At 37.4% G+C, this 19,512-nt stretch overlaps 1 protein-coding gene across 2 annotated transcripts in view; it reads left to right on the forward strand.

Annotated features, from left to right (window-relative positions):
- KLHL15 (kelch like family member 15) overlaps nt 1–19,103 on the forward strand; it is a 35,190-nt gene extending 16,087 nt beyond the window's left edge. Inside the window, exons 3-4 of one of the 2 annotated variants that reach the window (XM_028122553.2) lie at nt 13,784–14,875; nt 15,181–19,103. In XM_028122553.2, coding sequence (XP_027978354.1) covers nt 13,784–14,875; nt 15,181–15,192 — 1,104 coding nt within the window. In that variant the 3' untranslated portion in view covers nt 15,193–19,103. Of the gene's footprint in view, nt 1–13,783 lie in introns of both variants that reach the window. The other variant, XM_028122552.2, reaches the window with a different exon arrangement.
- The last annotated feature ends 409 nt before the right edge of the window (nt 19,104–19,512 follow it).

Raw genomic sequence — 19,512 nt, forward strand, 5'->3', positions numbered from 1 at the left:
TCTATTTTTCCTTTACTTAGTACACTGCAGGTCTCAAACAAAGCCTTTTTAATATCCATTATATACGCACGGTGACAGAAAGGGCACAGAAATAAAGACATGTTACATCTGTGCTCGTCCTTTTTTAGTACGAGAATCTACATGGGGAAAAGTGTAGGCAGTTTTGATTTGTGGTTTTATCCTATAGGCTGAAATTTAGAAAAATGGAATATTGATAGGTACTTCTTATTTTTAGCTTTAAATTATTAAAAACTTCTTATGACTTACTAAACATAAAAAAGTGTCTGAAAGAATAGTGGAATGGTCACCCATAAACATATCCTGTAGGTTAATATTGTTATCATCTTACCACATTGGCTTTAGCTATGTAAAACCATTTCAAAGAACGTTGTAGACATTATGATACTTCATCCCTCACTGCTTGATTGAGCAGCTCATTTCCCAACAGTGAGGAAATTCAACATAACCGTAATACCATTGTTGAAATTAACAATCATTCCTTAATGTCATGTAATAGGCACTTCATTTTCTGATTTTTCTCATTTGTCCCCTAAATGTCTTTTTTCAGCTGTTTTTTTTTTTTAAGGATTTAATCAAAGTTCGTACAGTATATTGGGTTATTATGTCTCCCTTTGAATCTAGAACTGTCTCCTTTTTCTTATGATGAGAATGTTCAAACAAAAAGTTGGAAGAGTAGTATAATGGATACCTGTGTAGCTGTCACCTAGATTCAAGAACTGTTAACATTTTACCATATTTGCTTTATCTAGATCTTTTTTTCTTTGCTGAACCTTCAGAAATAATTGCAAACATAATACTTCATCCCTAAAAACTTAACACGCCTCTCCTATGAATAAGGACTCTTTCCTACCCAAGTTCACTGCCATTCCACCTAAGTAAATTAACATATCATCATCTAATAGTCCATATTCAAATTTTCCCATTTCTCAAAATGCCCTAGAATGTAGTTGTTACTTATGCATTGCTTTTGGTTATCACATCTGTCTAATCTTTCTTAATCTAAAACAGTCCCCCTCTTTTTTTGAGAAAGATAAGATCACTGATTGTCTTAGTGTGTTCCATATTCTGGATTTATCGGAGTATTTCTTTATGTTGGTATTAACTTAGTTCCTCTTTTCCTTATGTGTCCTGTTAACACATCTGCTGTTCAGCATTGTGTTTTTTCAGGAACAGTTATGGGAAAATATTGTTGTAATGCCGAAGAAGTCTTGGCACTTAGCAACTCTAATCAAACTTAGAATTTACATCCTTTTTTTGTATTAGGAGGCTAAGTAGCCTGATCCTATGACTAAGATAATCAAGAGTTTTATTCATAGTATTCTGTTAGATTTGTTTTAGAGTCTTAAAATTTCCCTCCTTTAAAAAAAAACTGAGAACCCTGGGGCGCCTGGGTAGCTCAGTTGGTTAAGCGACTGCCTTCGGCTCAGGTCATGATCCTGGAGTCCTGGGATCCAGTCCCACATCGGGCTCCCTGCTTAGCAGGGAGTCTGCTTCTCCCTCTGACCCTCCCCCCTCTTGTGCGCTCTCTCTCTCTCTCTCAAATAAATAAAATCTTTAAAAAAACAAAAACAAAAACACTGAGAACCTTTCCATTCAATTTAATGAGATTAAAACCAGCTGAAGTCAAGATCAAAAGATTACTCTATAATAAAAAAAATTATATCTATGACTCTAGAACTGCGCTGTTCAATACGGTTACTGCTTGTGGCTACTGAATACTTGAAATGTGGCAAGTCTGAATTGAGATTTCAAAAATTAGGATGACAAAAGGGTGTAAATGATCTCATTACTCATTTTTATGTTGATTATAGTTTGAGATGATATTTTGGGTATACTGGGTTAAATAAAATACATTAATAAAATCAACTTCATCTTTTTACTTTTTTAAATGTGGCTACCAGAAAGTGTAAAACTAATCATTGGCTCACATTTGTGGCTCTTTATATTTCTGTTGCACAGCGCTGCTCTAGAAGTTCAAGGAGTAAGCTGTTCATTAGAAACTCTCTGAATATGTGTATGGTCAACAGCCTTTCTCACATATTAAACTCTTCTGGTTTCTCAGCCATTCGAGATGTTCTGCACAGTTTAGCGTTAAATGAGCTTACCTACCTGTAGAGTGGCTGATGAAGTTAACTTGAGTGTGGCATCTCTGTCAGGATCCTTACCCTGGCCTCGGGAAAATAAAAAGCAAGTGGAACAAAGCTGGGTGGAAGGAACCTGTATAGACTTTAATTCTTCTTTGGTAGTAACGAACAGATCTGAGCAGAGGCTTCACAGTGAGGGAATTGGGCATTCTGGCTCTCCCCAGGGAATGGCCCTCCTTCATTGTAGGGACCTGAATCTCGCCCTCTAGCTATGCTGAAATCTTGGAGTTTATTCTTCTGCAATATCTTTCCCCCTCGTCCTCTACTTTTCTCCCCAGCTGAAAACAGACCGTCTTAACTTTTGTATTGAGTACTCTATGGGACTGTCACCAAAGAGCTCATGGCTTCCGAATTTCCTCACGGAGTTCCTTAGAAACAGTGATTCTACTTACCTGAACACCTTATATATGTCAGATTGTGCCTCAAGTGCTCTATACAAAGGTAGAGTCTACCGGTTATTTCCATTTTATAGGTAAGAAAACAGGCTTGGAAAGGTTAGGAATCTTACTCCAGAACAAGTGGTATTGCTCAGAGTGGAACCCAGGTCTGCTCGCTTCCCAGTCCAAGGGCTTCCTATGATAGCTGCTAGAGCAGGGAGAGAGGATCCTGAGGTGCAGAAGCATGCACTTAACCCTCTGCCCGCTTGGGTCGCTTAGAAGTTGTTGTATAGTCATGAAAGTTCCAATGTGTTTGCATGAACAAAATATAGCCTGAGAAATTTAATGGCACTGAAAAAGGTACAAGGTGTGGGAAGACTTCCAGATGTGCATGCCCAATTCTGGGCATTTCAACGTATAATCAAAGAAAGCTAAAAATAAATTTAAGGATCTTGTCCTTTTAATATAGTTGTTGAAGAGTTCTTAGGATTCTGTTTGTCTATAGTGGATTTTTAAACTAGACTTCATTTTCAGTTTTTACACAAATGTCTGGCGTGTTTTTTTTTGTTTGTTTTTACTAGCTCTGAGGGTCTTTGCATCTGTTAACAGAGATAAGGCCTGACATTGGTCATTTTGAATTTCAGTGATGTGAGGATTTAAATAGTTTAAACCTTGCTTTCTTTGGTCTTTCGGTTTTTTAAAAAAATTACTGTGTTATTGAAAACATGAAGTAAATGTATGTTCGGCAAAATGCTATTATACTTTTTTTTTTGTATAGAAAAGATCTTTTTAGCAAAATTGTTACATTATTCATTAAAATACTCATGTTGATTCTTTAGTACAGTGACATTTTAATATTTTTGAACCTAGGGCACCTTCAGTATTGTAAATATGCATAAGGTAAGAGCATACCAGTGATCCCCTTAGAAATTGTATTAATCATAATCATAAAGTCTTCCAATTTTTTAAAAGGAAAGAAAATCTTTTCAGTCCTGTAAAGATTAAAAAAACACATTTGTTCAGCTTATAATTAGGCTTTTATAGTTGGTTTTTCATTGGCTGTTCAGTAAGGGAGCAGATTATAAAAATGTATTCTGCTTTATTCCTAATGTTTTGTTAACTAGCTCGTGATATTCAGACTCCCTAGTGTGCTTTCTTCCCCTCATATATTAAATGTAATTCATCGTATTCCCCCAAATTTGGATTTATGGAACTTTTTTTTTTTAAAGATTTTATTTATTCACTTGAGACACAGAGATACAGAGAGGGAGAGAGAGAGCATGAGCAGGGGGAGAGGCAGAGGGAGAGGGAGAAGCAGGTTCCCCGCTGAGTCAGGAGCCTGATGTGGGGCTCGATCCCAGGACCCTGGGATCATGACCTGAGCTGAAGGCGGACACTTAACCATCTGAGCCACCTAGGCACCCCACATTTATGTAACTTTTAAAGAGCAAAGCTAATGTTTTAGTGAGAAAAAAGTTCTCTTTTACTGAGAATATTTTTGGATTTAACCATTACCTGCATTTTATGAAAGCTTGTTATAGAAACTTTTACAACTTCGAGATAATTTTGATAGTCTGCTGAAAAAAAAACAAAGCTTCATTATTAGTAAAAATCCTAGGATCAGAATTAAAAAATGCTTCAGAAGAGCTTCCAAATACTTTTTTTAAAGAAGTCTTTAACTTAAGGTGCAGAATTTGTGGCTTTAAAAGCTACATGTTAAAATGGGATAAGGTGTCTTGTACTCACCTTGAAAGGGAAAGAATTCAAGGATTACAAATTAAGTGTCCAAGTATACCTTGGATACTTAAGAACATTAGTAGCTCTCAGAACTGCTCTTCACAAAACACTGATAATCTTCCAAATAGTTTCTCTATTAGCACAGTTGATGTAGATAACATTAGCAATGAACTATATGACACATGAGTAAACTGATTGTCCTTAATGTCATGCTTGGATGGTGTGATATTCCAGTTAATTGAGGTGCAGACCACTTGTAATAACATTGTATGGGTAAGGACACATCTATGTAAAGTGTAGGTGCTATATGCCCTCCAGAATTCCTTTACTTAGGTACTGTGACATGTTTTGACTAATCTAGCACTTGAGCGATCCAAAATTTCTATCCAGCAACCAGACCATTACCTGTAGTGTTACCACAGTTTAGCAGAAAACTAAAAAAAAAGTTTAATTATTTCTAACAACTTCAGTTACAGCCAGACAAATCTAGAGGAAAAAACAGAAATTTGTTTCTAACCCTCACCAAAGTACATGAGAAACATAAGCAGTGCTGTATTTGACAATACAAAGTTTTTTACAAAGCCAGTAACCTAGATTAAAAATGTGAAATTTGGTTAGAGTTCCTAATAAGTCTGAGTTGTTTTTGAAAAAGTTTAAAATCGCCTTCGTATATTAAATAGTACCAATACAGCTATAAACTTGAAATTGCTTAAATTAACAATCAGCTCACTCACCCCTTGGAGTGAAAGCACAGACATGAGCAGGTTTTCTGGTGGGAACTAGGTCAATAGGTTAAGCACACTTCTGCAGTTCACTTAGTGTCTTTTTCTGTATCCATCTCCTTTCTGCCCACCCCTCCTTCCCAGCCCTGTGGACTTGGATGATTATAATTAACACGTGCACAGTTCTTTAAAAATCACCCAAGGTGTTTTCTCCTCAAGTCTTTGGCCTTTTATGTAGAGAAGTAGAGTGCTCTTGTTTTCCACCTTTGACTTGGCGTTCATCCCAGGGTCGCAGGTTCCTGGAGGGTGTGCTAAATCAGGGTGTTGACTGCTGTTAGATCCCCTGGGAAAGAGACTTTGGTGGGGGGTGTATGAAGCAGGCAGGAGTACTGAAAGCAGGAGTTCACAGATTCAGTCTTGTTGATTTTCCTTTTAAATAAAATAAATGGGAGATGAAAACAAAAGCCTAGAATTGGAAATGAGCCGTGAAGTAAAAGTGAAGGAAGAGATGCAGTACAGACAGCTATATTGACTTGTAAAAGGACAACGTTTTTTTTGATGAACAGAGGGCAAGACGGAGAGAAACCAAATGATAAGCGGAAATCCACCAGGATCAGAGAAGTCCGAAAATGGAGACAAGGTTAGCAGCAGGAGAGGAACAAGGGCAAATACTAAGATTTTAGGCTTTAAAGTTTTAATTCTCAAATTTAATATTTACTCAGAAAATGTTACATGTGTCATGGGTAAGCCTTGCTCATTCAGAAGTTAGTTTTAGGATTAAACCTTTTTGGCTTTCCTTCTGTTTTACCATATTTTTAAATAAAATTATATATTTACATAGTTGAGAGTATTTCCATAAATAGGAAAAATTCTAGAATTTAGTTGTACTATCTAAATATTACTATAATCAAATAAGGTCTTAAGGGGCTTTCTAGAAATTACATCATTTTCTACCTTTTAGGCTTGTGCACACTTATTTAATTTCTAGTGGTGTTCTATGACTATTGTGCTGAAATTGGAAGCAAATTAGACTTTCTGAGCATACTTATTTTTGAACTACATATTTTTCACTCTAGAAAAGTTTAAGGGATAGAGGACTAACCAAATTGTGCTGAAACTCAGATAGAGTCTTGAAGAGGGTCCTCTCCCTCACCCCCATTTACACTGGTTACTTCTGAAGTTCTGTTTGGTAATTTAGACTGTTGCCTGCTTGAAGAAGAGAGGATAGGTAAATCCTTATTAAAATTTGTCTTTACTGTTTGGTATTTGACTGCAATTATAGTATTAGAGGATTTGTGCTTAACAGGAACTGATTTTTTTATAGCCTTATCCTTGGTCATTAACTCAGTTTTTCAGGACAAAGGGATTAATTATAAAGGTATTTTGTACCTAGCTTTTTTGTGATGATTTTAACATAAATCAGTATAAGCTTCAGTTCTGAACATGATTTTATAAATAGACTTCTCATACCAGGGTTGATGCTTTTGTAATACAGCACATAAAGACTGCTGCACATTTTGCTGAATATCAAAATAATATTAAATGTAGCTCTGGTTCCCAAAGGTATAATTTGTTTTAGTAACTGCTTTGTTTCTGGATATTTCTCTTTTTTTTCAAGTTTTATTTATTTGACAGAGAGAGCACAAGTAGGTAGAGCGGTAGATAGAGGAAGAGGGAGAAGCAGGCTCCCCACTGAGCAGGGAGCTGGATGCGGGGCTTGATCCCAGGACCTGGGATCATGACCTGAGCCAAAGGCAGAGGCTTAACCAACTGAACCACCCAGGCGCCCCTGTTTCTGGATATTTCTTTTGAGCAAATTGAATCATGGAGAGGGGATGATAAAACTGATAGCCAGGACTGTCTTCCTTCCACATGACACCTTATACTCATCATTCTGAAAATCAGGTTAGCATTTTTGGATGTAGGAAAGGCCAGAGGTGTCTTCATGCAACTGATTCCTTTTATAAGGAGAAAATATCTAAGCCAGAGGCTTGTCCATAATCACACAGTGACTTGGGGACAATGTCAAGCCTAAGATCTGGGATCTTTAGTTCAGGGATTATTCTAGTCCCCAGTGGCACCTCCTACCTCCACTGACAGATAAACTAATAAAAGGCATGGGTTTTTGTTTTGTTTTAGTTTAAGTATATTGGGCATTTAAAAAAACATTTTGAAAGGTGAAATAGCTGAAATATCTTAAATTGGCTGGCTAACAGCCTAAAATAATTTTAGACTGTAGCCAGCTATTTTTTCTTATTTTATTTTTCAGTAATTTCTCCACTTAGCGTGGGGCTCGAACTTATAACTCCGAGATCAAGAGTCATGTGCTCTACTGGCTGAGCCAGCCAGACACCCCAGACTGTAGCCAGTTTTAGTAGATTTTTTAAATTGCAGATTTTTAATCAAAGGTAGTAAGCTCTGTGGAAATGGCTGTTTTAGTTACATTGCCGGTTCTGTTTTAATTCTCAAAATTCAGAGTGGCATATACGAATAACCTTTAAAAGTTAAAAATTAAATGAATGGATGATGTAACATTTTGACAGTAGAGGGAGAAACATGGAATTTTTGCCCAGTGGTAATGGCTAGCTATTATTTCTTCAATTTAATATATGTTTATAGGAACCACATTCAAAATTAATAATTTCTCACATTTTCTCCTTTATATGCACATACACAAACTAAAAGATCAGAGGAAGCAATGGCCAATTTAAGATTTTCACATCACTGTTTTTAAGAGGTAACAAACTTTAATTTTGTAATCAGCATAAGAGAAAATGCTTTTTTGTAATATTTTTCAGTATCAAAGTAAGAAAAGTGATAATGAATATATTCTAAGTGTTAAGACAGCTTTTTTTAATCCAATGGAAGGATAAGGGAAGTAGTTCTTTAAAACATGAAAGAAATGTCATTTTCCCCCATATCTTGCTTTTGGAAGCACCTGATCTACAGATAAACTGTTATGTGAGGAGGGAATGATGGGAGAAATGCTTAAAGATGAGCCACATGTTTTGTTTTTGATAGCTCGGCTTTGTTAATGCATTCAAATGACTCCATTTACATAGCCCTCCGCTTTTTGTTTTAAAGCAGACTATATCTATAATTACTTTGTCCAGGATTATCAAAGAGGCATTAATTCTCCATTTCTATAATGAAAGAAGAAACTAATTGTGCTCATCGATATTGTCTGGTTTTAGAGGAAAATCCTAGCTCTGGGAAAAGGGCAAGGTAGATCTAGAACTTCTAGCTGTGGCAGAGAGGAGGAGCTAAATTTCTTTGGTTAGAAGACGTTCTACGGTATAATCAACTATCTCAAAGGCACAGCTTCCGTTACTGGCCTATAGGTAGAACAGGCTGGATAGAGATACGTAGCTGTGATGTGAATTTTGACATAGACTTGAAGTAACTTTTAAAACTCTTTGGAACTCGGGTTTCAAAGGAACATGATAGAATAAATGGAGAAGAGGGCAAAGGGACCCGAAGGTTGAAAACGAGAGACAGGAAAATGACTGTAAGAAGAAGTTCAGCTGACTCAGTTTGATGGGGTCTGTAAGAGCCTGGGTTCGGAAGGTGGAAGGCTGTCACACAGGCCATGGTGCCTCGTCCTCACATGACACCAGGACCCCTCTCCGGTGCTCCTGATACACAGTCACACCTGGACTACCTCCACTGGCAGGGATGTTCCCTGAGTCCGGAGGTAGACAGTCCTGACTTGGGGAAAATATGTACCCATGCCTTTCTGACTGCAGTCCTTGTAAAAAAGCCAAGTACAGACCTGTATAGACCCTGAAAAGGGGCAACTCCATGTTGTGTGTGTATACATACGTTTTCCTCTTGGTGTCCTGCCAGCTGTGTAAAATAGTCCGTTTTTAGTTTTTGAGAGTATTATATATGCTTTTTCTGCAGTTTTTATCATTTGACATTTTGAACATCTGTGTTAGTGCATGTGGATTAACCTCCTCCTTTTTAATGACTGCATATGGTAAAGACTGCATACAAGAGTTTATTCAACCAGTGTCTTATTGCTAGATATTTGAGTTGTTCCCAGTTTCTGTGCTCTTAGAATAATGTGATGAACATCCGTTATCTTGACAGTTCTAATTACAAAACTTTTCCCTCTGCTGGCCTAAAATCTTCCCTCTAACTTCTGCTGACTGGTCCTGAAAACGGTTGCCATCTTTCTCCTGAGTCTTCTCTTGAGCTTAAACATTCCTCGTCAGTTTTACCATTTTTTTCCGACGGTTTGGATCCCTTTGCTGTCCAGGATGTGGTCCACTTTGTGATGTCTAAATTGTAGTGATGGAACTTAGCCCTCTTAGCTGTGGTTTCACCAAATAGAGAGGGTGGGATTGTCTGTTTTAATTCAGTCCATGATTTTATTCTGCCATATCACATTGTTAGTTCGTATTGAGGATAGTCAGTTATAGCTTTACATTTGGAGTTCACGGAGCCCTGGAGTATTTGACAAAAGCTGTGGACTTCCCACCATCTCATCTTACCCTGCCCCCCTCCCCCCCGGAATGCATTAACACATTTATTAATTATTTAATAAAAAATTAGTTTTGGGTGGTTCATGGGTCCCTGGTGTTTCTCTTTATCATTAGGCTTGTTGATTACTTTGCCAAAGTCATACGTTCTCTCATTCTCTGTCAGTTCTGTTACATCCTCAAACATTCAACTGGAAGCGGGTCAAGCCTTGGCGTTGCTGGGTGAGTCCATGCTGCTTCCCAGCATGTAGGCTTTCTTATCACAAGTGGTATTTTTTAATAATCCAGATCAGCCTCAGGCTAACCAGTCTGTAGTTTGGAAGTCTGGCTTCTAGTTCTTTCCCATTCTTCATGATTCCACACAGATTACAGAAAGCGATTAAGCAGCCTTAATCTGTGAAGCCTCTCAGGATCCCAGGATGTGATTTTGAGATCACAGAACTTGAACCTAGTGAGAATATCTATCTAGTTTTTCTTTTTTTTTTCTCAGCCATCTTGGATTTAAGTTTCTTCTTAGTCATTATGTTTGATCTTCAGATTAGAAAGAATAAAACATCCTTAGCCAAGAATGGAAATAAAATAGGAGAAGGCTATTAGTCTTTGTTAATATTACATTAACCACCCCATCCAGGAGGGGCTTCACGTTTGTCTCTACTTCTTTTTACTTTAACCTCTAAGATGCCATTTATTCATTATCTGGCACTTTTTTAAGTCACAGTTCATCCTGAGGCTTTAGCCTTGTTCACAATATTCTTACAGCTCCATTTCACCCTTTGTGATACTTGTTTTATGTGCTTGTTTTTTTTTTTTACCATCTGTTGTAAGTGGTTTTTTAACATCTGAATCCCAGAAAGCTCTCTGTGCAGCACATCAGATTTTTTAGATACTTTCCCCTTTTCTTCCCCTCATCAGTGTGTTTTGCAATTATGCAGTCAGCATTATGCTTCTGAGAGCCTCCAAGCCTTCTTGAGCTTCTTTACACAGTTTCCGATCTTGGAATTGATCCTAATTTTCCTTTAAAAAACTTGAAATCTGCCTATCCAATATGTGCAGCATTCCCCTTCCCTTCTCGATCTCCAAATGACATGGCTGCTTTCTGTAAAGCTTCCTCCTCCTTGCATCTTACTAATCATGTTTTTTGGGGGAAGATTAGGTCCAGAGTAACAGTTTCTCTCCTTTCTCTAATTTCTGAGACTGAATTTTTATGCAGACCAAAAACACATCATCAGATGCATCGACTTAAGCTGACACGCCTACAGGTGTCCACTGGTCAGTGATAGTAGCTAATAACGGCTATTATTTGTTGTACACTGCCACATGACAGGCACCATATTGTCCTTTTCACGTAGATGATCCTGCCTGTCTCCTACCTTAGGGTTATGAGGCATAGATGCTATTATTGTTTTCCCAATAATACAGATGAGGAAATGGCTATAAGGATGTTGAGTTACTTGCCCAAGATCCCACAACTCGTGAGTGCCAAAGTCGGATATTTTCTAAACTGGATTCTTAATCGCCATACTGGGTAGCTTGACGTGGTACTTAATTACAGTGCTGGACGGGATTCTATTACTTCAAAATCTGTGTAGCTCTCAGACCACTGGCTGTGCACAGTAGGCACTTAAATATTTAATTTGAGGTTTATGTTTCTTGCTGATTTCCAGGGTATTGCCTTTTAGCTCTTGCAAATAAAAAGAGGTGGAAAATGGGTGAGGTATACTGTTAGGCAATTCATAGGAGAAATGGAAAGATGAAAAGATGCTCATTTTTCCTAAGCAAATATATTGTTGATGGTTTTAAGAGACCCAGTTTTTAAATGGCAAGACTCTTTGTTTATAAATATGATACATGAAAAAGAATGCAAAGATGTTTGTGAAGTTTCAGAGATAATCACTATTAACACAAGCATGCATACACAAAATCTTAATTGGGCTACCAGTGTACTATTGCTTTTTATTTTTTTATTTTTTTTTAAGGATTTTATTTACTTATTTGACAGAGACAACGAGAGTGGGAACACAAGCAGGGGGAGTGGGAGAGGGAGACTCCCTCTGAGCAGGGAGCCCAATGCGGGGCTCGATCCCAGGACCCTGGGATCATGACCTGAGCCGAAGGCAGACGCTTAACGACTGAGCCACCCAGGCGCCCCTGTACTATTGCTTTCTAAAAATTGAATATATTGTGAACATCATTCCATGTTACTAAACACTCAGTGATGATGGCTGTGCAGGTTTCGATTGTTTTTCTTAAGAGATTGAAGCTCACTTCATTTCCTTTGTTCTGTACCTTTTTATATGTGAAGTAAAAGTAGAGGATGAGACTTAAGATCTTCTGTTTTTATTATATTATTAGTCTGTTTATTGAAATTACTTCTTTACCATTATTCATTATTTGATCTCTTCCACGCTTAGCGTTTTGCTAGGAAGAATGGGGTTGGATGCCCAGTCATTGTGATCCATACAATTGATTCTTTGTTTCAAGGACCATTATACTATCTTTTCTTTGAGAAGGGTCATTAGGCTAATTCGTTGAACATGTATGTTAAGTGTTTTAATAAATGAGTTTGTCATTTAGAGTTTTCTAATGAGTAGTGGAAGCTGTGCAGTAACCTATTGGAAATAGCTTTGGAGCAAGACTGTCCTGGATCAGGGTTCAGATCCCAGCTCTGCCAGTTTTAGTCATGTAAACAATTTGGGCAAGTCACTTAAGGTTCTACGCCTCGATTTTTTCATCAGGAAAATAGGGATGATTATTACTCTCTCATGGGAGGAATAATTTAACTTGAGATATCACACGTAAAGCCCCAGTGCAGTATTGACGTCCGTTTTTTCTCTTTTACTAGTAAGGCAAGGAATTCTCAACCTTTTTTGTGACGTTTACCCTTTTGCTAGCCTGGTGAAACCCACGGAAGGACTCCTCAGAATAATGATTTTAAATCCATAAAGTTAAATGCTTGGGATTACAAAGGAAGCCAATTATATTGAAATACAGTTACCAAAATACTTAAAACACATTTGTGGTCCTTTCTGTTTCAGACATTTTTTGGGCCAAGGTGGGTAGTGCATGAGAAAGTGAGGAAAGAGGGAGGAAAACAAGGAGAGGTAGGAAAAGGAAGCTCCTAAATAAATATGCCTGGTGCTGGCTCCCTCCCAAGCAGTCACCCCGGATTCCCCACAGGCTCCTAGAGCTTTCCACGTCCGCATCCTCCCAGCAGTTCAGATTGATCACCAGTGAAGTGAATGCCTCTCCAGTGTCCCTTAGTGACACCACTCTCCAGAGTGCCTCAAGTCTAAATCCTCACATCACTTCGGGCCCTGACTTTTGCACCTTATCGCTACTTCACGTCAGTTACGCACTTCTGCCCATTTGCTCTCTCAATATCTGATTTTCCCATCAAAATGGAAGACTCTCACCTTGTCATTATGATACAGGCTTTTTCGTCATGGTTGTCCAGCTTCCTACCTCTTCCACAAGGGAGCCTGTCGGTGTTTTGGGCCAGTTTGGTATGTTTCAGATTTTCACGTCTGCAGCACTCAAAGATGGGCTGTACACTCTCATTCCCAACCGTCAACCGCCTCATTTACTTGTTGGCAAATCTGTATTTTCATTTCCCCAGACATATTCGAAGTTCTTTGAGGAAACAGACCCCATCTTATACTTAACATTTTTATCTCCCTGTAGAACTTAGCACAATACTTAAAAGTGCTTCATAAAGTCTTGGTAAAAAAAATCATCACAATGGGGTAGTTCCAGCTCCAAAAACAAAGAGGAAAAAATTGGACCTCATCACCTGGATTATGGTTGTAGGAGTTGCTGATATCCGACCAAGTCTTTATATCAAAAACCTAATGAGAATTTCGTGTCTATTTAAATTTTTACTAACTCACTAACTTGATTGCCCAAGTTATTCAGTCATGGTTGCTCTTACAGTGTTCCTTGTGGTTAAGGAAACCATGGCCGTGATTCCCTCTGCTGTGAAACCTCTGTTTGTCCTCATAATCACCACTTGTATCCCAGGGCCTGACATAGAATAGATGATTAGTACATTTTGCTAGAGGAGTTTAGCTTGTTCCTGGAAAATAGCTTGTTTACTTTAAAAGGCTTGGGGGTGTGCATAGATTATTATAAAAACAAATATGATAGCTTTGTTTAAAAAAAAAAGTATGTGATCTTAACAGGAAAAGCAGTTTTAGTACAGTAAGCCTCAAATCATACACTAATCACCTTAGTTGGCTTTGATATTTTGTTTGCCGTTGATGCTCTTTCTTTTGGTTAAATTCTTCTACTTGTATTCTTAGGTTAAGACATCCGAATTTTACAGATACTCCCGACAGCTGCGCTATGAAGTTGACCAAGCACTGAATTACTTTCAGAACGTTCACCAGCAGCCTTTGTTGGACATGAAATCCAGCCGCATCCGCTCTGCCAAACCCCAAACTACAGTATTCCGAGGAATGATCGGACATAGCATGGTTAACAGTAAAATCCTTCTCTTAAAGAAACCAAGAGTCTGGTGGGAACTGGAGGGCCCCCAAGTTCCTCTGCGCCCGGACTGCCTTGCTATTGTCAATAACTTCGTGTTCTTGTTGGGCGGGGAAGAACTGGGCCCGGATGGTGAATTCCATGCTTCTTCCAAAGTGTTCAGGTATGACCCGAGGCAGAACTCTTGGCTCCGGATGGCAGACATGTCAGTGCCACGTTCAGAGTTTGCAGTTGGTGTTATTGGGAAGTTCATTTACGCCGTAGCTGGCAGAACCAGAGATGAGACTTTCTATTCCACCGAGAGATACGACATCACCAATGATAAATGGGAATTCGTGGATCCTTATCCAGTTAACAAATACGGACACGAAGGGACAGTGCTCAATAACAAGTTGTTTATCACCGGTGGGATCACCTCATCTTCCACCTCCAAACAAGTATGCGTGTTCGACCCCAGTAAAGAAGGGACCATAGAGCAGCGGACCAGGAGAACACAAGTGGTTACCAACTGTTGGGAGAATAAGAGCAAAATGAATTACGCAAGATGTTTTCACAAGATGATTTCTTACAACGGCAAGCTTTATGTCTTCGGTGGTGTCTGTGTGATCTTGAGGGCCTCTTTTGAGTCTCAGGGATGCCCTTCCACAGAAGTGTACAACCCAGAGACTGATCAGTGGACCATCTTGGCATCCATGCCAATTGGCAGAAGTGGCCATGGTGTGACTGTGCTGGACAAACAAATAATGGTTCTTGGAGGCCTTTGCTACAACGGTCATTACAGCGATTCCATCCTCACTTTTGATCCGGAAGAAAACAAGTGGAAGGAAGATGAGTACCCGCGGATGCCCTGCAAGCTGGATGGTTTACAAGTGTGCAACCTGCATTTCCCGGAATATATACTGGACGAGGTCAGACGTTGCAACTAATGACATCTTTCTCCCTTTAAAAAAAGCCAAACAAAAAATTTGTTTGTGACAAAGTAGTTAATTAAGAAAAACCTCACCAGTTTTACTATCAAAGCCATTGGTCTAATACCGTAAAAAATTTTTCATTCTGTGCTAGCATCCTTTTTTTTTTTTTCTTTTTAGCGGCCTCAAACTCATGCAATAAGTTCATTCTAAGCGCTAGCTCTTGAAACTACTTCCAGAAGCAGTTGAATAGAGTGATCCACTTATCTGGGAAGTTGATTTTATGCTTTAAACATTTTTTTCAGATGTCAGCGTAGGAGTCCTGCATCTTCTAAGAGAAGACCTGATAAGTGTCACTGGATGTAATTTCGGTTCCTCTCTCGATCTGAAATCTTTTGGAACGTTTATTTCAGTGTATTACAGTCTGTTAGACCTTTTGGTTTTATGATTTAAGTTTAAAACTCTTGACCTTTTTGCATGGCTTTTTGCTGAAAATGCAAAAATATAAATTTTCTACAAAATTAACTTTTTTATATTCAAAACACTATTTCTAAGCTGCCTTCTCTTATCTGCATTGTGTTAGTGAAAGCATATCCATACTTGCATACATCTTATGAACATATAAGGCACATCTCCTTTTATGCGTGGTTAGGATTCTATATTTTTAAGCTAGTGCACTTGCACACACGGTTTGCCATACTTGTTGAATTTTAGATGTAACGTCTTTTCATGTATTAACATTTTTAGAAAGTTAAAATAACTGGAGTCCTCATTTGGTATCAAAGTAGCCTATCTTCACTCCATACTGATTCAGTAATATTTGAGCTCCGTGTATTCCTGAAACATGTATGGATTTCTGAAAACTAACATTTTATATTTTCTTTTCAAAAGTAAACGTTAGTGTTCCTTATCAATGTATGTCTTGTTTTTGAAAATGTTTTTCTTTGCAGTCTGTTTAACGTTACCCTGTTTTTAGTGAGAATCGGAGTGGTAGACACAGCCCGGGCCCTGCGGCGCGCAAGCACTTTTAAAGAGCATTTAGGTAATACCAGACTCCTAAATAGAGGCCCCTTGAAAGTAAGTGCAACTCCCATTCTTTACACTCAGTAAGGCTGCTGCATCTGTTATTGAATGGAAAGTAGCAACTCGTGGAAAATTTGAGCTCATTTTTGACATAGAGGTAAGAAACAGAATTATAATCTTACTGGTCATATCTACTTGTTTATTTAGTACAGAATACTTAATGGCACTGGGGATGTAAGCCCTCAGCCTTTGTTTTATTTACTGAAAGCTACTAGCATGAAGGATAGTAACCTCGAAGTTCAGAACAGATCAAGAATAACTGTTGAAAAGCATTTATATAGTAAGTGTTTTAGGATTAGCCGCGCACCTTTCAACTCTTTAAACTCGAAGGAAGAACACGTAGTTGACAAGATTAAGCAAGAATAACCAGGGAGTGGATCATTCACATTGATGCCATTTTCTCCTGAGTAAAGTCTATCTGATACAGACTAGTTCTACACTGGCAAAACTTGCCAGGTCTTAGGATATTGGTGCAATATTGCAATGCCTTCTTCTATGGCTGTTGTATAAAATTTCTAGTTTCACCTTTTTTTTTTTTTTTTTTTTGCTGCTGCCACCACTGAACACAAAATGGAAGAGTGAAGTCATGGAAATGTGAAGACTTTTGCTTTTTTTTTTTTTTTTTTTGTAATTAGATAACTATGAAAAAAACACCTGATTTTAAAACTCCAAAACTGGAGGCGTTTGAGTTTAAGAAACAGTCAGGTATACAAGTAGTTTTTGAGAAAGAGAAACAGTGGCGTTGGTTTTAGAAATCAAGTTAATGATATTCTTTTGTATATGAGACTTAAATTTTTATTAAGTGGTTGTGTCATTTGCTTTCACTTTCTAAAAATGGAATTCAGTATCTTGTTTCCCATGGTAATATGGGTAAAAGGCTTTTTCTACCTTTTAAAAATCATTTTTAACCATTTTACTTTTGAAAGTTAGGAATTAGGTTAGCCATTTAGTTCTTTTTCTAATACATTAGTTGGTTTACTGTTTGTGTGTGTGCTGTCTTGCTTTAAAGAAAATAACGATAATGTCTTCATTATTTTCCTCATCGTTGTCTTTTGCTGGAAAAGACCGAGACAGGGTACCCCTATCAGGCTTTTACACTTCACACACCAGTGGTGGTTCTCTTTAATTGCTTAGATATGACTTCATAGCCCTAGTTAGGGTAAAATCTGGGCAGACAGTTGCGTATTCTTGGTCTTCCATTCTCAAGACACAAGACCAAGATCAAAGTTCATGTTTTAGAAAATTTGTGAAATCTTAACTTGAACTAACTCTGGGTTCAGCTTCACATGTAAGTCATGTCTGACCTGATGTTAGCTGTAATCAGTTTTGAGCTTTAAGAATAGTTGCTATTGCTTGGGTTCTGAATGTATTGAGAAAACTCATCCGTTTATATGTAGTGCTAATATAGGTTATTTTAAATCTGTGATTAACTTACATTCCCTTTTAAAACTATGGTTTAATTGCTGAAAGAGATTTATTTTTGTTATACTAAACTATGGAAAATTTTTCCATAGAATTTTTTTCAAGTTTATTTTTTGTGTGCTTCATTTGGAACCATTTTTGTTTATATACATTGTATGTGCTCAAAATAGTGGTTTTAAAAAGAGTCAGATTGGAAACCATACAGTGTAACTGTTGTGATCCTTTTGTGTTTTCACTTTACATTTTAAACAGCAGACTTTACAAAAGTAGCCTATCTTCATTAATGGCATCTTAATTAGAAATGTTTGTTCTCTTCCATATCTTTGACCTTCTCAGTTTTGATTTTAGTCTGCTTAAAGAAAATCCTTGCACTACAGCCATTTCATAAAATTGAAGATTCTCACATTGGAGGTTTTATATTGGAAGAAATACTACTGGTTTTTAAAAAAGCAAAACTTAATAGAACTATTAGCTTTTCTTGAGACAGCGTTCTCTGTGTCCTCATTACTCTGCTCTGTGTGCGTGTTACTCTGATTTGTGAAATATTGACTGAGCCCTTCACTTATCTTTTCTAAAGCAGCACCTTTGGACACCTCATTCTGGGAAGCCTGCTCGAGTCATAGTAAAGGACACACACATTTGTGTGGGGAGAAGTGGTAAAAATGGAGAGTTTTGTCTTAATTACATGAAACTAAGCTTTAAAATATTTTATAACAAATTATTTGAGCTGCATAATCTAAACATGTCAAACGTTCAGTGGGACTATTTTTATATATGTATATGTGGTTGTAGGTCATAACATTTCAGTTTATAATATAAATTGATATTTCAGTTTATAAGCTATCTCTCAGAAAAGACTAGCTCTTTTGAGAATACATAATTTAAAGTTTTAGACTGAAGTAAAACACAACATAGATAATAGTGTAAATTAGATATAACTGAGGGCTATATGGCAGTAAAACTGCTAGTGCCATTTTTCTTTTTTGCCTATTATACATTTTTGATTTTTTTTGTACTCTGAACATTTTTAGGGATCATATGTTCAATCAGATTAGAGTTGGTTTGGGAATAAATATCTTCTAAAAAGAGATTTATCTTAAAAATGAAAATCCTGAAAAATTAGTTTATTGAGAGTTTATAAAGTCAAATATTCAGTAGACGTGGACTGGCATAGGAAAGCTCGTGGAAGTCCTAGCCCTTCAGCACCTGTACCCGTGTGCCTCGGGGGTTGTGTGAGCAATGCTGAGAGAACACCATCAGCTCGGCTTGTTCCCCTCAATATCCTTGGGTTCTCGTTCTACATCTTTGGGAACAACTGTATTAAAAACCTTATTAATCAGTATATCAGTAAGGATTAGGTGTTTGCTTTCTGAAGGAGAGTTCCAGTGAGGTGGTCGGAGAGGTTATTTTCTACCTAACTTGTATATGCCCTCTACCTCTTGGGCATACTTTGTCTATAGAAAAATATTTTGACCTTTAGGTACATTTTGGGCCAGTAGTCAAATAATCCTAGGGCCGATTTAAAAATCTTAGAATAATTTAAGGTTTGCCTTTTATACCTGTTTTGAAAGCCTTTACATTTTTGTCAGGTAATTTTTCCCAAGCCGTGAATATAATCTATTCAAACATGTTTATGCTATCCATTCTGTTTTTAAATTGAAAAAAAAAATGTTAAAAGTGTTTATGAAGAAAAGTTTAAATAAAATATTTTTAATCTTTAAAATCTATTTTTCTCTTATTATTTGCTCTCTTTATGCAATCCGTCACTTTCAGAGTCACTCATGACTTGATTAACAGTATACATTTTGTTTTCCTTCAATGTGCCAAGGAAGTGCCACAAAAATGGGATTTCTACCAATGCTTTCAGCCACAGATTCAAATGAGTGCATTAGAGTGAAATTATTTACACTTACATGCAATGGAAATTTTATAATGAAGCCAAGTAATTAAAATTCCACTAACGCAGAGTTTTGCAGAATGGAAATGCAGTGTGGCGATTTTGTAGGTTTCCTTTAGCATTTATGATCGATTGTTCTTAAAGGCATTTCTGAAATTAGTGAATAGGCAGAAATGAAGCTGCTACATCACAGGCCCTTGGATATACATAGGCCCGTGTGTGCCTTCTTTAAAAT

Source organism: Eumetopias jubatus, unplaced genomic scaffold (assembly GCF_037043125.1).
Source record: "Eumetopias jubatus isolate StellerSeaLion01/CBP00866 unplaced genomic scaffold, mEumJub1_p1.0 scaffold_11, whole genome shotgun sequence".
In the NCBI taxonomy this organism is placed as follows: domain Eukaryota; kingdom Metazoa; phylum Chordata; class Mammalia; order Carnivora; family Otariidae; genus Eumetopias; species Eumetopias jubatus.